Source organism: Limulus polyphemus, unplaced genomic scaffold (genome assembly GCF_000517525.1).
Source record: "Limulus polyphemus unplaced genomic scaffold, Limulus_polyphemus-2.1.2 Scaffold983, whole genome shotgun sequence".
Classification (NCBI taxonomy): domain Eukaryota; kingdom Metazoa; phylum Arthropoda; class Merostomata; order Xiphosura; family Limulidae; genus Limulus; species Limulus polyphemus.
In genome coordinates this window covers 305,251-323,643 of record NW_013666593.1, presented here as the reverse complement: position 1 = coordinate 323,643, position 18,393 = coordinate 305,251, and the positions used below count along the sequence as shown (strand labels likewise).

General features: G+C 32.3%; 1 protein-coding gene across 2 annotated transcripts in view; it reads left to right on the top strand.

The window, feature by feature from the left end:
• LOC106461548 (protein phosphatase PTC7 homolog) overlaps positions 1-18,393 on the top strand; it is a 66,182-nt gene that overhangs the window by 36,355 nt on the left and 11,434 nt on the right. For both annotated transcript variants that reach the window (XM_022388539.1, XM_013921383.2), the window contains exons 3-5: positions 2,935-3,133; positions 8,238-8,361; positions 14,769-14,898. In XM_022388539.1, coding sequence (XP_022244247.1) covers positions 2,935-3,133; positions 8,238-8,361; positions 14,769-14,898 — 453 coding nt within the window. The remainder of the gene's footprint in view (positions 1-2,934; positions 3,134-8,237; positions 8,362-14,768; positions 14,899-18,393) is intronic.

Below are 18,393 nucleotides of genomic sequence, written 5' to 3'. Positions count from 1 at the left end.
AGCGTAAAAACGTTAGTAAAGTAACATCAAATATCTATTATATCTATAAAGTAGCAAATACATATTAATTATAACTCAAATTATTATTTCAGTCGTCCTTAATGTATATGCAAAGAAAAGCTGAAAACTATGGTTTTTATCATTAAATGAAGATATAGCCTAAAGATGCTTTGCAGGCTTTACGGCATAACCAGGTTTCATTCGCCCGGGCCCCTGGGCAGTTGCTCCTTTGCCCCCCTGTTGCGGGCCTGACATATATTCATAAAATAGTAGTTCAATAACATTTTGAATGTAAGTCTACAAACAAGATGACATTCCTTCTGACCCCTAGCTACCTGTAACGATAGGGTTAATGCAAGATGTTCAGCATTGGTGTTAATATTGTATGATGTGTACCAGCCAGAAAAAATGTTGAACAAAACAGGATAAACCCCAGCATGGGATGATTGGTTCTCACTTCCAGAGAAGAACTCCAGATATTGCTGGTTCACTCCCAGAGACTTGTTGTTTTTGGCTACTTCACAAATCATGCTGAGAGTTATTCATTGATTGAAACATTGGCACAGCCCATAACTGATGCATTGACAGAGCTCTGGACCTTCTTTAATTGAAAGAAAGACCAGCTGCATAGAACCTTTGGATTCCCCATCCCAGTTTAGAGAGGAGGTGTGCTGACTACACACAGAAAGTTGGTCCTCACTTGTAAGGCCCTGGCAAAAGCCAACGATATTATATGGCACACCACTATCAGCAGCACAGGAATATCTAATGTTTGGTCTGAATTGAGTTGAAAGCTCCTACCTTGAGTTCTCCTGAATATAGGTTATAATATAATGTAAATAGTGGGAATATTGTTCCTGATTATGCAAATAATTTATTATTGTCCTCAAGTCAATCTGGTTTATTTGTTTGTATTTGTGTGACTCTCTTGAATTTCTTGTTAAAGGGTCTTCATTCATGTGAAAGTGTAGATTTTTTTAGTTTCTTTTCTGCTTGGTGTACTTTTTAGGGTCTGTTTGACTACTGTTCTTTCTTTGGTTAAAGGGTTTTATTTTTATTAATGGTTTAAAAAGGGATTTTTAATAAAAAATATCTTCAATTTCTATTAACTGATTTTGTTGAATGCATAAGAATTAAAATATTTATTTGATAGCTTTTGTCAGTATTAAGGTTATTTCCTATGTTTCTTGTGACTGTTCTTTTTGGTGTTTGTGTGTTGATAGAGGAATTCTTGTTTCATAATTATTAATCTTACTGTACAATTAACTGTATTCTATTATCAAATTGTTTGGTCTAGTTACTGATGAAGGGTATGATATTATGATTATTGAATCTCATTTCATCATTGCAGGGTTCATTTTGCATTTCTTTGTTTGCAATTTTATATAGTGATTAAGTTTTGTTAAATAGTGTTCAGAGAAGTGTAATTGTTAAAGGGTATTTATCATGTATTTATTTCTTTATTATTTAAACTATTGAAATATCCTGTGTATGACATTACTTTAACAGTTTCTACCAAAGAGTTTATGATGTACAATGCTCATTCATCTATGGTAAAGGGTATTTTGCTGTGTAATCACTGTTAGTATTTATATATGTAAAATAATTCTGTACTCTTTGTACTGTAAATGCCTTGATGAATTTCCTGTTATTCTGTGGATCTATGTTATCACTCTTAGGGGGAAGTCAGTGCTGTATGAAAATACCATATTATTAAAGATTATTCTTTTCGTATGTCAAAAGATATAATCTATAACTTCAGATTCTGTTTCAAATGGTTCTACATTACTATGATAAATGTTTTTTTAATATTTAAGTATACAAATATACAAACAAATCATGTCCACTTGTATTTACAGTGTAAAAAGTTTTAATATTTTATTATAGTACTAACTGTATGTTGCCATGTAATAATTGGCCATTGACAACTATCTATATTTAGCAAGGATAAGTTGCTCAATTACACAATCATTTTGAACATTAAAGACTTGGAGAATTTAATGAACTGCTTTTGTTTTGATTACATTTACTGTTATATCTTGATGAAAGTATCTTAGATATTTTTTCCACAATGATCAGTATTCTTGGAAACCATTTTTCTTTCCAGTATATGAAAGGATTAATGTTTGTAGAAAAGTACAGAACGAGTAACAAAACATGTAATCCATTTTCAGAATTTTATAATAGAGAAATAGGTCTATACAATGCTTCTCAAGCACTGACAAATAAAGTTACATTACATTACAAATTACTTTTCAAAATTGCATCATGCAAAGTTAAAACAATACATTCATTTCAATAAAAGTGAGTTCAAACACATGAAAAACATGAGTTACAATGTCTTCTGCTTGTTTCATTTGTGAGCAGTTGCTGGGATATAGAGGATATTTTGATAAGTCAAGCTACTGCATTTCATACACCAAACCTGTGCACACAGTAAATTAGATCACTTTCTGTAATCCTTTTTTAATTTTGTACAGCCTTAAATTAATCTTGCTTAAAGCTGAATTAGCAGACAAATGCTTCAGTAGGGTTCTTAATCAGTGAAAATCAGTGAGTTGACAGGGATACATTAATACTGATTATTCACCCTTACTTGCAGCCCATATGTAAAGTTAAAAAAATAGTATCACCTTTACTACATTTAAAAACAATTTTCACAGGAAGAAAAACCTTTTCAGACAGTTATCTTCTATAATTACTTGGACATATAATGCATAAACAGACACAATGAGTACTGTATTTAAAACATGCACTGTCAGACCATCTTAACATTTAAGTGGATGTTTACAATCCCATACACATATCACTGTCTTTTAAATACCAAAATGAAATATATCTATTTAGATTTACAACAATATATGTGGATGTGTTTTTATTATTTAATCATTTTGTAGAGTATTTTGAAATTATAGTACACATTCTTATTCTTAGGTAGTAGCACAGCATGCGTTATAATATTGAACAGAACAGACCACACTGTATACACTGCTAACATAGGAGACAGTGGATTCTTAGTTGTTCGACAAGGTCGGATCATCCATCGATCAGAAGAACAGACACATTACTTCAACACTCCATTTCAGTTATCTCTTTCTCCTCCAAGTGTGACAGGACAAGTTTTAAGTGATAGGTAAGTTTTTTTTATTGTATGAGGTTATCCAAAATGATAACTCGCAAAATATTCCAAGTGAACAAAACATTCCTTTAATGAATGGCCAGACCACAGCATTCATAATGGTATCTGAAACAGCACTATCTCCTTACACCAAAGCTATTTTGAACTTGATTTGCTCTCTAAGCATTGCTAAAGTTTTTCAACAGCACACACTCTTTTATACCTCTTCATTTTTGCTTTGTTGCAGCTCCATGTTCTGATCATGTGACTACCCTTCACCAATTGTCTTGCCTGAGGTCCATATTTCCCAATCTATCTGTATGCTGATACCGTAGATTTTGTTTCTCTTCCCTCTTCAAATCAACCAGTTTGACACTCATGTTGACATCCTTGTATGTCTCATTTCTACTTAGTGTTTTCTTCTATTAAGTTTAACAAGTAGTCTTGATTCTTTTTCTTCTAGCAGCAGCATCCTTAGTGCCAGTCACTCTTTTTTTTTTTTTGTCTCTTACAAGCACTGTCTTTGTAAGTAGATCCAGCTGCTTTATGTTGCAGTTTCTGCTGTTGTTTCCTGGTAATGGACTTTGTAATGTCCCATTTTATAACAAACATAGCATTTCTTCTCCCTTCTGTCTATTAAACCCCTGTCACCTTTGGTAAACTTCTGCTTCTTGTTAGCTACTACTGGTTTGATATTTAACTAGACGTTCTTAGACTTGCCAGTTATACTACCTCCATGGGCTTCCATATACTGTTCTGCCAGCTTGGTCATCTCCTCTGTCTTTTCCTGCTCTCTCCTTTAGAAACAGTGACATGTCAGTTGAACACATGGTCATGAACTGTTTACCTACTAATAGGTCTGCCAATACCTCAAAACTATTTTTACACATGGCAATGTCAGTCTATCTGGTGAAATATCTCCGCAGATGTGCCACAAACTGAAATACAGTTTCTCCAGTGTCGGGTTTGAATCCTCTGAACTTCAGATGAAAACCTTCTTCAGTAAGTTCATATTGTTTCAGTAAAACTACTTTTAATTTGTTGTAATCCATGGCATCTTCTGACATCATGCCTGCATATACTTGTAGACCTTTTTCTGTGAGAAGTGGGCTGAGACGGACTGCCCAGTAGCCTTTGTTCCAGTTCTGACTTTGGGCAAATCTTTCATATCTCTCCAGAAAAGCATTCATGTCATCTTTGTTAATCATATTTGGACTGCTTGGGTTGGCTGGCCCTAACTCCATTGTCATTCTTGGGTCCTTCCCTCTTCAGTTGGGTGAGTTTTGCAAACTCAATTTGTGCTCTTATTCCCTCTATTTCTAGTCTCTCTTCTCTATCTTCTTCTTCTTTCTCAATTTGTACTCTTATTCTCTCTATTTGCAGTTTTTCCTTTCTCTCATTTTCTTCTCTCTCAATTTGTATTCTCATTCTCTGGATTTCTAGCCTCTCCTTTCTCTCATTTTCTTCTCTCTCAATTTGTATTCTCATTCTCTGGATTTCTAGCCTCTCCTTTCTCTCATTTTCTTCTCTCTCAATTTGTATTCTCATTCTCTGGATTTCTAGCCTCTCCTTTCTCTCATTTTCTTCTCTCTCAATTTGTGTTCTCATTCTCTGGATTTCTAGCCTCTCCTTTCTCTCATTTTCTTCTTTTAACCTTTCTTCCTCTCTTCTCTATCTACGCTCTTAACAGATTCTCATAGTTCACTGTCTTTTAACCCTAGATGAGATCCTCTTTATCAAAATCACCTGACATGGTTGAATTGCATAATTGTAATCTCTACACTATTTTCATTACTACTACAGTTGTGCATATATAAGTCTACGTATTTCTGTTGTCCTTCATGTTTTCTTCTATCTCCGTTTACCACTGTATAATCCTGGCTGTGGCTTGCCAATTGTCTGAATTTAAACCATTAGTCGTGCACTGATCAATTATGCTTTCTTCTATTGAATTGTTGTTGTTGGGCTTAAGCTACTTCTGCAGTAGGTGCCTGCGACTTGTTGGCGATAAATTCGAAACCAGTTAAATGTATGTATAACAAATTCTTTACACTATAGAGATTATAGGCATATCATAAACACTAGATAAATATATAGTTCTCTTCTTCTTGTCCAAAGTCCACTTAGTCCTATTAATTTGCTTTAGAATTTTAGTTGACAAGCCGAAGTATCTTCACTGATACTATTGCACTAGTATTGTGTGTGTGATTCACTTACAATTGTGATGCAAGTTATCATAACTGTTTGGTTTTCTTTCTTCAAAATATCCTCTGTTCGTTTTGTCAAAGTGCACTCAGGCTGATTTAATTACTTTAAAATCACACTTTGATGGAGTAAATTCTTCTTATCTCCATTTCTACTGTTAGTCTTACTCTAACATATTAAATGTTAGGCCTATCACTTCTATGATAGTTAACTTCATGCCAAACTTTTCCTTGCCCATAACTTTCTTCTGCTATTGTCTGTCTGCTGTTTTTGGTCGTCTCACACTATTTATATCTATCACTTAATCGTCTGGCCGCCTTCTAGTTTCTCTTTATTTTTGATGTCAGTGTATTGCACACGACATTCGATAGTCTCAACATCAATTAATTATGAACACAACTTACTACAATCATCCGTTTTAACTCTTATTATAACAAAACTAAGTGATAGTAAAATACTCGCAACATAAATTAATCAATAATATCTAAACTAAACAGTCTTTTATATTATGACAGTAACAATATAATAAAGGGTTAGTGATTAAAAAAACTACTGAAACTATTAAAAATACAAAAACAAGTTTAGAAAGCAAAGAAAGGAATAATTTAAACGTTTTAATGTAATAAATGAAGGTTATTTTAAAAACATTTTTTATAAGGTGAATTGTTTGATAATGCTGAAAGAACTCAAACAACCCAATTAAAAATGTTTTTTTTATTGTGGTTCTTTGATTGGTATTGGAAGGTGGATGTTGTTGGGCAAGTACTTTGAATTGCTCAAGGGAATTATCAGCTTTGTTAAGTGCTGAGCTACAGACTTATTTTGATCTTTAATCTAGATGCTGTGTATGTTCAGCAAGCCTATGGTTGATTTCTTCTATATTGATTTGGTTACAGTTCTTACAAATAATACAATAAATTAAACATTTCGATGTACATTTGAAATGGCTATTTCTAATATACACTGACTTAGGGCCTCTTACAGATGTTAAATGATCAATGTAAGGGCAAGTGTTGCATCTATTCCTCTTACAATTGTAGGTATCAACTTGAGTATCAGATGATAATTGTATGTTGTATTAGAGATTTGTTAGGAAACATGTGACCAAGGGTATTCTCCTGTGTTATGATGAGAAAATTGTCTAATAAAATATGTTTTCTATGTGTGTGTGTTGAATGGGTGAAGTGTAAGGGGAAGGTGTTTATTGTCAGTGGAATTAGGAGTATGTTGGTTGAAGAGAGTTTGGATGTGTGTTGTTGGAAGTTATAAATTGTCTAGAGTGTTGGTGTTATCACTACTGATATGATTTAAACTAAGCAATATCTGAAAAGCTGAATTTGGACATTTATTGTTAGTATGTAGGTTATTTTTATTGTGATGAAGAAGAGAAGTAGAGTAGCCACATTTTTCGAAAAAATGGAGCATGTTGCTGGATTTGCTATTATATTCGTGGTTCTAACTGCAAAGCCTATGTTATCTGGTGAGTTGTGATTTGGGAATGTTTCTCTTGACGTATTGAGGATGTCTGGAGTGAAAATATAAGTAGCTATGCATATAGAGATTGTGAGATTGCCGTCATCAGTCATGAAAATATTTATGTTAAGAAATAAAGTGTACTGGACTGTTAGATGAAAAAATTTAACAAACAGAAGAAAAGGATGAACTTCATCATAAGTGCCTGTAACTATACTGAAAACATCATCAGTATATCTACAATATAAGGCAGGGAAAGCACCTGTGTAGTTATGAAATATATAATCTTCAATGTAACCAACAAAAAAGATAGCATAGAAAGGACCTATTTTGATTCTCATGGCTACATTCTTCATTTGTTTATAAAATTTGATGTCCAAAGAAAGGCATTTACAGATATAACTAGTTCAGCTAATTTGATCAGGGTTGCAGTAGATGGGTCTAGGGTATCCCTTTTGCTAAGATATTATTTCAGGTCCTTGTGTCTGTTGTCATGTGGAATGGCGGTATATAATGATGGTATGTCAAGTGTGAATAAAATAATAAAATCTGATTTTGAGTTAAAATTTTTTGTAAAGCATCTTTGGTGTTTTGAATGTAAGTAGAAAGTTGATGAACTAAGGGGGTTAGGATGGAATCAAGGTAACTAGAGATTAGATCAGTAGGACAGCTGCATGTTGCAACTATGAGTCTACCTGGATGGTCTGACTTAGGAAAAAGATACAATACACAAAGCCTAGGGTACTTGACAATTAAATTTTTTGCTTCTGATTGAAGCTCACTTTTATCATTAGTTCTATTGTGGCACAGACAGTCTGGCAGAACTACATTTTAACTATAGGAAAATTATAACTTTGGGAAACTACAGAACTTATCAGATTTTAAAACTGAGATTTTTGTATTACATGCTGTGCTCATTTTTGAAGTTAAAAAGTTTGTAATTTTAGTGTTTAAAAATTGAAATATATAGTTACATAAATAACAACTCCTGAAAAATGTAAAACAAACAATATATCTATAATTTTTGTGTGAAAACAAGCCTTCATGCAAAAGTTCTTAAGTAAATTTCTTTTGTTGAGCTCAGTTGGAAGTAAGAATATGATTCTATTCAGTGCCTAATGTGGAGATGGGCTTAATAATTGTAGTATTATCATATATATTTTCTATTTCTGTTATTCATTGAAAACTATGATTTTGTTATCTGTTCACTATTTTATTTTAATAGTATTGTATTACACAATATGAAAATTGTTGTGGGAGAATTGGTCATCTTAATGTACTTACAGTTGAGTTAAAAAGGCAGAAAATAGCTAAATATTTAATTTATATAATAAGTTGTTGATAATTGTAATGAAGTTTTTTCTATGTAATAATTTCTGGTTTGTAAATGACTCCTTTATAAAACTTTTTCTGTTTATATATTAAATTTGTTTTCATACAGCCCAGAATCAGCTGATACTTCATCATTTCAAGTTCAAGAAGGTGATTTGATTCTTGTAGCCACTGATGGACTCTTTGACAACTTACCAGAAAACATGATATTAAGAGAACTTTCTAAGCTAAGGGTAGGTGCTGATGATTTCTTACTGACTAACTCTATGCATAACTAGTATAAAAGCCCTTCAAAAATGATGGGAAACCATTGTTGAATGATTAACGAAAATTATAGAATTTACCTGAAATGAATTTGTCTGTACCTCAAAGTGCACCTACTCTTCACTTATTTCATCAGTCTGGAAATAATTCTTTAATCACCACATTTTTAGTAAAAACTACGCAAAAAAAATTAAATGTTATTGTGAAAAAAAAGTATGTGTGCACTCTGAAAGAGACTTAAATAGCACTCTTGAGCCTTTTCACTGTATTCTAGATCAGGAAGTAGAAAACATAGAGAGGAGATTCCAACACAAATTTTCAACTCGTACGACTGTACAAAGTATAAAAGATATTTGGTAGTAATAAATGTTTATTTTTCTTTATGTTTTAAGGCCAAGTAGATAATATGTGTTAAAATATCAATAGAATATTTATTAATTAATTAACATTTATTCACCACTTAAAACGTTTTAAACTCAGACTCTATAACGTTAGTAATAGTAGGCCTATTTGTTGTCTAATTTAAGCATTTGGTCTAATACATACATAACATAAGACTTAGCTGAAACATTACTTGGTAAATTTTGGCCACAACTCAATGTCATAAAGCTTCTGAATTAAGCATTCAACATAAGCACCATAATTAGCCTAAGAACAATCAGGTGATAGTTTTGTTACTAAGTGGTGATGTATATTGTTGAACATTACCAAAAAAGGAGCGTGAAAGTATTCTTGACAGAGTGACAAAGGAAATAAGCCTTTTATAGCTAGTGGTAAGTATATTAGTTACAGAAAGTTTTGAAAATTTTACTTGGTCATAGAAATTAAATTTTGAAATAAAATATGTAGCTCATTTTTTATTTCAAAACAATAAATGGAATTAAGTAAAAGTAATATCAGTCTTTAGGTAACCCCAAGCTACATTTGTCTATAAAACAAGAATAACTTGCTTACACTTTCTGCAGTATTAATCTTGAATTTTCCTTATCACATATGTACACTCAAAACAGTTTCTTTACTATCCTGCTTAGTTCATATACTTTTAGCTAGTTATGGCATTTACATTAAGAGAATATTTATAGATGGTAAGTTAAGATATTTATTTTGCCTTTCAAAATAGATAATATAAATTTTAATCAGTCAAGAAGATGTGCTCTTCAACAGTATTTGATTAACTTAACTAAATAACTTTGAAAGAAGGTAACATGAATTAGCAGTTTAGCTTGTGTGTTTAATAAAGTCCTTATACCACACAGTTATGTAACTACTGCTTGTGTTTTGCATTTTCCACTACATGACTCACAAATTATAAGCAAAAATGTACTATAAGTAAAATCTTGTGAATATCTTTTCCCCTTCAATTTGATATTTACACTTTCTAATGTGCTGCTGCTTTTTTTTTGTAATAGAAGAAACAAGTATTGTAATAACACAATGATTGTATAGTGGAGAACTTTTGCATATGCTCTAACAACAGTATTAAGGTCATTTTTAATGTCTTAGTGTTACTTTTTGCAAAAAATCTTAGCTGCAGATAAAAGAATTTGGGGTTTTTCTTTCAGAATTTTTCGTTGTGTGGAAGAGGGGACCTTATTTGGTAACTAATGTGGTGCAGGGCATTCATGATCTGGTTATATTCCTCAAAATATCTTTACAAGTATGTTTAAATGGTAGAGTTTTCCAAATTGAAAGTTATCACCTAGAAATAAAAACCCTAAAATTTGCAAAATATTCTGTGGGAGAAAGGATCGTATGGAAAGAAATCTCCTAATGACCTTGAAAATGTACAATAATTACTATGTTTGAAACTTAACAGAAATAATGAAATAGCTTTTGGTGCAGCAACTTAACCATAACAATGATGTGCTGCAAAGTGCAGCACATTACGTAGTTTCTGTTATATTTTGTTCTACAAATTAAACGACTGTATAAAATTGTTTATACACTCCTTTAATTTTAAAAATTGTTTAAAACTTGACAAGAACTTTGAGAAAAATAAAATATTTAATTTTTTTTTTATAATAAAAATTCATTATTTAGTTATTTGCACTCAGACACAGAACAGCTCACTTGCAAGGTGATTTTCATTTTGAGCATTAAAAATATTATTTATTAGCTTACAGTTTTTACATTTCATTGCATAATCTCTAGTACCTTCTAAATGATTATCAAAAGTTGCTTTAAGTTAAATGTTTATATTTTATTTTCCATTAACCATATCACTAACTCTAGCTGGTTATCATCAACATACAGTGCACTGAAATGCATAAAATTAAGAAATAGTAATATGTACATACCTTTCAACTCATCATTGAATAATCTTAAAATATTCTCTTTGAGTCATATGTGTAATGTCATGCCTTTATCTTTTCACTTATAGTTTATTTTTAATGTTTTATTTTCCTTTACTATTCCTTATTGTTGATTATTTATGTCAGCATGCATCAACGGTACCTCTGGGTGATAGAATGGTATAAATGGTAGAGATACATTAATCTCTGGCAAAATATTTTTATAAATGCTTGGTATTGAAGCCTTGCAGAATGAGAGGAAGCTTTGGTTATTTTATAAGAATTAATAAACCTTTCAAGTATGAACTTTAAAACACAAATATAAAAGTAAAACCTAAATACAGTTTAACTGTCTCTCTTACTATAACATAATTAGGTAAGAAACATCTGATGTGCTATCGTGAAAAAAGCAGCCAATGACAATACTAGTAGTCACATCTACCCAAGGACGACAACTTGGTATGAATTTCAAAATAACTGTTAGATTGTAGTGTAAAATGAACTCTTTCTAATGACCATAAACATGTACATTTTGAAAGTATATGGAACTTATAAAATACAATGTTAAACTAACTATAGAAGGTGGGTGTGGTACCTGTCAGGAGTTGACAAAATTTATTTCTTCTTTCAACTGCATTCAGCGAAAGTACTTTGAACCATATGTATAAAAAGGGGCAAGTAAGCTACATTCTTGTGTAGACTTGCATATACATGACTATCGCCTTATATTTCAACATTGTTTGTAGCTCATGCATCAAATGACCAAAACCTATGAGATTTTGTTATTGCTTTCAAAGTTTATTTTGAAGTAAAGGAATAAAAACTAAAATAAAGACAACCCTGAACTATAATATAATTGATAATAATAATTTCATTAAAATACACTGATAGTAAAGTGGTTTAATTAAATTTGGTATATAACTCAGCGAAGTGTGCAGAAAGGAGTTTAAAAATGGTGTCATTGTCATAGGGTTAAAGTTGTAGTTACATCTACAAAAGAGTTAAGAAACAGTGTGCAAAGTAGATTTGAGACTAAAAGATTAATAGTATTATATAAAACCATAATTAACTTGTATAATACTGTACATCACAAAATACAAAAACAAAACGAGGTTCTTCCTTCTGCATAAAGAAGTTTAATTTTGGGAGACTTCATTTGTCTGCTGGTGAAAATATATAGTTGCCTTGAAAGATGTGTGGATTTATATCAAGTGCTACAGTAAGGAAACTCGTGTTGCTGAATTTATTGTTAAAAGCTGGTTTTGGTCAATATATAAAAACATATCATTATCATGAGAAGTAGGTACACTAACAAGCTGCAACTGATAAATAAGGATAGGTTTATGATGCCAACTGAAATCCAGTTTTACCAGAAAAGTATGTTCCTTCAAGTGGTAGCTGAGTGGTTACAGTGTTGGACTTTTGAGCTGAGTTTTAAGAATTGCATGCACTTTTGGAGCTGCAGGTGTTTTATAATAGTCACATCCCACTTTTTGGTTTAGCAAAAGAAACAAGAATTTGTGCTGGGTAATGTTGACCTTCTCTGTCACTTTAAAATTAGGGATAGCTAATGTAAATAACCATAAAATCCAACGAAGAGTTCTAAAGTCGTTCTTTTTTTTGTAGTGTTGAAGAACAAAAGTTGAAACTACATCACTGTAGGAGCCTCATTATTATTCCAAAGGAAAGAATTTAACACTAGACTGAAATATAAAAGACAAGAAAAGAGACATTCTAAGATATCTGGCAAAGGATTGAATTAAAAGTTTGAAGCATTTTGGGAAGGTCATTTCAGAATAGTGCTGCTTTCCTGAAGCGCAAGTTAAAACATAGAATTTAGAGTATCTTTGTTGGAAAAAACTTGTTTCTTGAATTTGTGGCTTCTTTGTTTTTAAAAATATGAATTATTTTACTAATGTTTTATTTTTTTCAACATCAAGAATTTGAATTGGTGAAAGGGCATCATATTTTTTATTATGAAATGCTATAACAAAAGCAAAAAGGTGATTAAACTATAACAGTTGTTATGCAGTGTTATTCCATGTCCTGGGACCTACAATAAACTTGCCATTGAAACCTAATACCGTTTACTAGTCCTTTGGACAAAAGAGAAGTGCATGATATATCTTGCTGTAAGTAAAGCTCTGAAGTCAAGGAGGAAACTTCCAATGTATATTTACAATAAAACACTGGATCCAGTAGTAAACTTCCAATGTGTATTTACAATAAAGCACTGGATCCAGTAGTAGACTTCCGATGTGTATTTGTGATAAAGCTCTGGATCCAGTAGTAGACTTCCGATGTGTATTTGCGATAAAGCTCTGGATCCAGTAGTAGACTTCCGATGTGTATTTGCGATAAAGCTCTGGATCCAGTAGTAGACTTCCGATGTGTACTTACGATAAAGCTCTGGATCCAGTAGTAGACTTCCGATGTGTACTTACGATAAAGCTCTGGATCCAGTAGTAGACTTCCGATGTGTACTTACGATAAAGCTCTGGATCCAGTAGTAGACTTCCAATGTGTATTTACACAGAAATTGTCATTTACAGCTATGAAGGGCTATGTAATTGGCTCATGCCTGTTTAACTTTTCTTTTGTTCTTTTTGAATAGTTAATAAACATCTCTTAAATATTTGCACTTCTCTGTATAATAGCATGTATTGAACCTTGTGTTTCCACAACAAAATAAATGTTGTGATAAAAAGTACACAAACAAGTAAAATGATACTAGTTGGATAGATGTTAAAATGATTTTCAATCCCTACTTTGGTTGGCATTGTGATCCGTAAAGCTAAATGAAGCAGTCTAAAAGTGGGGATTGAAAATCATTTTAAAATCTATCCAACTAGTATCGCTTTAATTGTTTGTGTATTTTTTATCGCAACATTTATTTTGTTTTCAATACTTCTTATATCAATTTTACAAATAACCAATGATTCCCTACTTTCTGTTAAAATTTTAATTTTCCCCCCTATTTGTTCAGTTTTTATATGTCCATGGAATGGACACAACATTTAATGAACTTTTAGAATAGCCATGTCCATGATAGCTATAACTTTTACAAGAATTAAAACCACAATCACAAATTTTTAAAATATAATCCTTACTTTGACCTACAGATAAGTGTATAAATTGGATTAAAGTTTTATAAATTTGTGATTATGGTTTTAATTCTTGTTTCATTGCTTTTTCTAGCAGGATCCCTACTTCATTTTAAAATTCATAATTTGTTAACACTCTTATTTGTTTATTTTTTATATTATACTTGTATAAAGTATATACTTTACCTTTAGAAACTGTTGCATGTCTATCCATCAATATGTATCATGATCTGTTGGGTTGAAAAGAATGTGCATGATATGTTAACCATTTACCTAAAAAAAAAAAAAAAATCTATATATATATTTATCGGAATGTCTAAAGCAGATACCCATAGACCAGTCAAGTAAGCTAAAGAAATCTTGTAGTGATAGTTCAGCCACCTAGGGGCTAGCCCCACTGACGTGATTAGGTAGGTAGTAGACAAAAAAGTTGCTGTTTTAGAAATTTTTGAATTATTATACCAGAAATGTTAGCAACTTTTTTTCATTGTATTTGCATAATATATAGTAACCAATACTTTGAATGGTCAGTTTTTTGCTTAGGAATTCAGTAGGGTGGTTTTTTGGCTCATGAATTATTTGGAAACCTTATCGATCTCTACTATTAATTACTGCTGTACCTAATAATTAATAAATTACTATTTACACATTGAAATCAGTTAAGTACCTTATGGTCATGTCCAATAATTTTTTTATTTTATTTAATAAGTACTTAAACTTTATTTCTATTTTTATAGTTTAGTAAATAATAATATTAATTAAATAAGATTTAAAAATTTTTCATAATGAAAACAAAGCATAGTTTCTTTTTTCAGACAAATAATTAATGATCTAATAAGAATAAGATTAAACAGTGTGATAGGTAATATAGTATTGAAATTTGTGATAAGTTAATTGATAGGAGGCTAAAATTACTAATGGAAGTGATTGTTGTATTTGTATTTTCCCATTAATGTAATGATCATTTTATTGTATTTTTAGGATCAAGAAATGGGGAACGTTCAGCAGGTAGTCAACTCTCTGGCACTACAAGCAAGAAGATTAGCCTTTGATGCTACTTACCTTTCTCCATTTGCTCTTCGTGCCAGAGAAAATGGCATTGATGCTGTGGGTAAGAGGCCATTTTTCTTGTTTTTAAGTAATGTTGATCATCTAGTATTTATAAGCTACAGCTTGCCTTTATAATAAGCGAGTAAATAAAATTGTTAATTCTTACTATGATTCTGATTTGTAAATTACTCCTAAAATTAAGAATAATTGCATTTTGCCAACTTAATCTAGTTCACACCATAACAGCTGTTGTTGTTCATGTAATTTAATATTATAAATATCAACTCAACTGCTGTTGTATTCCTGTTGACGTGTTGAGCCCTGGTATTGGGTGAAAGGCCTTGTCAGCACTGGATATAGTAAATAGTTTTGTTTACACATTTTTATTTATTCTTCTATGCTTTCACCTTTAAGTTCTTAAAATTTATACTGTTGCAGTAATGTTGTTGAAAAGGTTTTGTTTATATGTTATTTTGTGTGTGTGTAAAGAAAACAAAGTAAAATGCAATACACCTCGGGTATTTATGATAGATAATATAACATCAGTAGTGATTTGAGGTTAACTTGTGTACCAGGGTATAATTACTTGAGTGTGTATGTTTGTTGGGGTGTTTTACACACTCTATTGGTAGGTTGCTAGTGTAAAAGGTTAGCGCTCAGGTGAGTTTAATTGTTGGAGTTTCAATTAAAACTAACCTTTACACCAAATTTATTTGTTGGAGGATTTGTCGTGACAAGTGGAGCCACAAGTCGCTAACTCGAGGAGTTTACTGTTAGACTAAAAAATATGACTCTCAGACCAATAGTAAATGCTCAAAATAATATTTATTTAAATCAGTTGCTTGTTATTAAACTATCAACATACAAATCATCAAAAACATTACTAGTAAAAACTTAATGCTTCTTGCAATAACTGATTAAGAGAGAGAGAGACTATACTTACTGTAAAGTTGGAACCTTGGAGGCTGTAGCTACATTGGAGAATTTCAGCTTCATTATTTCTTTTTAAAGAACTGCTGGGAACTAGTGGAAAGCTTCTTTGCTGTCCGGAGAGCTGATTTTTCAGCCTCTGACATGGGTTTTTTAAAGCAAAATTTCTCTATCATTTTGAGCATTTAAATAGGACACAGCATCACCCACAAGTAGTCCTGTGCTCCTATTGGATGCTTTAGGGCAATTCCCGGGCTAATCCAGAACCTAAACCAAAACTCTCAAGTTATTGGTCATAGATAAATGGTGTTAGCCGGTCGCCTATTTACTTGTGCTGTTACACCCATGTACTGTAACTAATACGGCTTCAAAGCACCGGGATTATTCACGAAATATAAACTTTTCTGTAGCTTCTATACTGCTAAGAAAATGAGGCCAACACTTCATCAAACTGTCACATGTATTGGCGTTCATTTCCTAGTTATGATGCAATAGCTGTTACTAACTCGGCTATTGACCCTGGGTCACTGATCTCCCAGGCTCGCCTCTCAAGCTTGTGCACGTGTTATGCTAATTACTTCTGAATGTCTAACCTAGTTCTTGTTTATTAATTTATCAAGGCTTATTTCGTAACACAGGCGTCTCCTTGTCACCCCCTTTTCTTTTTATATCTATTATAACTTGTTTGCTCGTATTAAAACTCTTAAAGTTTTTATTCTAAGTGTTTCTAAAGTACTTTTAATTATCCATAACTATTGAAGCAATTGATGAAATTTCCTCAAATTTCCAGTTGCTTCATCCCTCCCTTTTTATAATTATTGCTAACTGATTACAAAAACATATAATAAATTCATATATATATATAATTACATAAAATGTTATATAAATGATTATATATAATAAAGCATACGTAGATAAACATATAAAAAGCTATAAATGTAAACACTTATTTACAAATAATTTCTAAAGTTCCGGAATATGTCCTGGCTGCTCATGGTCACCCTGAACGCATCTTCCAATATGCACAATGTTTGTGCGGGTAACGGTGGTACTTGCACGTAACTTGACTACTGCATTCTAGGTGCTGGTAGAGGGGACATCCATACTCCTCCATGTCTAGGCATGGTAGTTCCAAGTGGCATTGTACTAACTGGGCCTTCTCTTTACCCTTGGTGTATATCTTGGTATACTCTCGTCGTATCTCCTGGCAAATCCGGAGGAAATCAAGCATGGAATGATCGCCATCATCCCAACGGAGTCCATGGAGATAGACGGTACACCACAGGACTTGCCGTTTATCTGCGTCACTTAGATGATCTTCGGAGTATGGGTGCCTGAAGCAGTACACATCTGTCCATCCAGATTGACAGTCCATCACAGCCAACTCTTTTATTAGGTATAACCCGTTGACCCGGAACCTTTCCACCTCTACGATGGCTGCTTTTTGTTGTCCTTGTTTCCTACAATTATTTATAAGCACAGTGTTATTAATTGTCCCTGTAGGGGCATATATAGTCATTTCACTCGTTCTTTTGAAGAACGGGCGAAACAGGATTGCCCATACTTAAACCGTCTATTTGAAGGAAATGTTCGTTGTTGAAAATGAAGTTGGTTTTAGTCGTTTTAAATTCTAAGAGAGAAGCAAAAAGTGTGCTGGGGATGTGTATTAACTTGTTGGGGTCATTAATGTAGAGGTTGAGTGCAATATTGCAAGCTTCATTGGCGGGGACTTTGGTGAAGAGTGACACGACATCAAAACTGGCCATTAAGGCTTTCGAATTTAGTTGTTCTAGTGTATGTTTAAAATGGAAGGCATCTTTAAAAAATGAACCTGCAGATGTTACATATGGTGTGAGAGCCCAGGCTATGTATTTGCAGAGATTTTAATTGAATGAATCATAAGTGGACAGTATAGGTCGTAGGAGGTAGTCCTGTTTGTGTGGTTGAGGAATGCCGTAGAGTTGTGGTGTGCGTGAATCAGTTTTACGTAGATAAAAATAAAGATCATCAGTAATTAAATTATCTTTTTTCATTTGTAATAAAGTTTTGTTTAATTGTTTTTTGTGTGTGTTTGTTGGGTTGTTTGGGATGGCTTTGAATTTCTTGTTATCGGAAAGGATGTCGTTCATTTTGTCGATGTATTCTGAATTGTTCATGATGACAGTAGTGTTGCCTTTATCAGCTTTTAGAATTTTAATGTTAGTGTCTTTTTTAAGATTAGAAATGGATTTGATTTCGTTACTTGTGAGGTTACTTTTCAGTTTACGGGATTGGTTGACTATATTGGCAGTCTTGTTTGAGAATTCTTTGAAAAAGTTATTTAAAATACAGTTTTTGGGAACTTCGGGAAACCACATTTTGTTGTAGTTACCTGTGATGAAAGTCTGTTGGTTGATGTCATGGATTTCTTCTTTCTGTAGTTGGAGGATGTTTGAGGTAGAGGGATTGGTTGACTATATTGGCAGTCTTGTTTGAGAATTCTTTGAAAAAGTTATTTAAAATACAGTTTTTGGGAACTTCGGGAAACCACATTTTGTTGTAGTTACCTGTGATGAAAGTCTGTTGGTTGATGTCATGGATTTCTTCTTTCTGTAGTTGGAGGATGGTACATTTGCTGTTATATTAA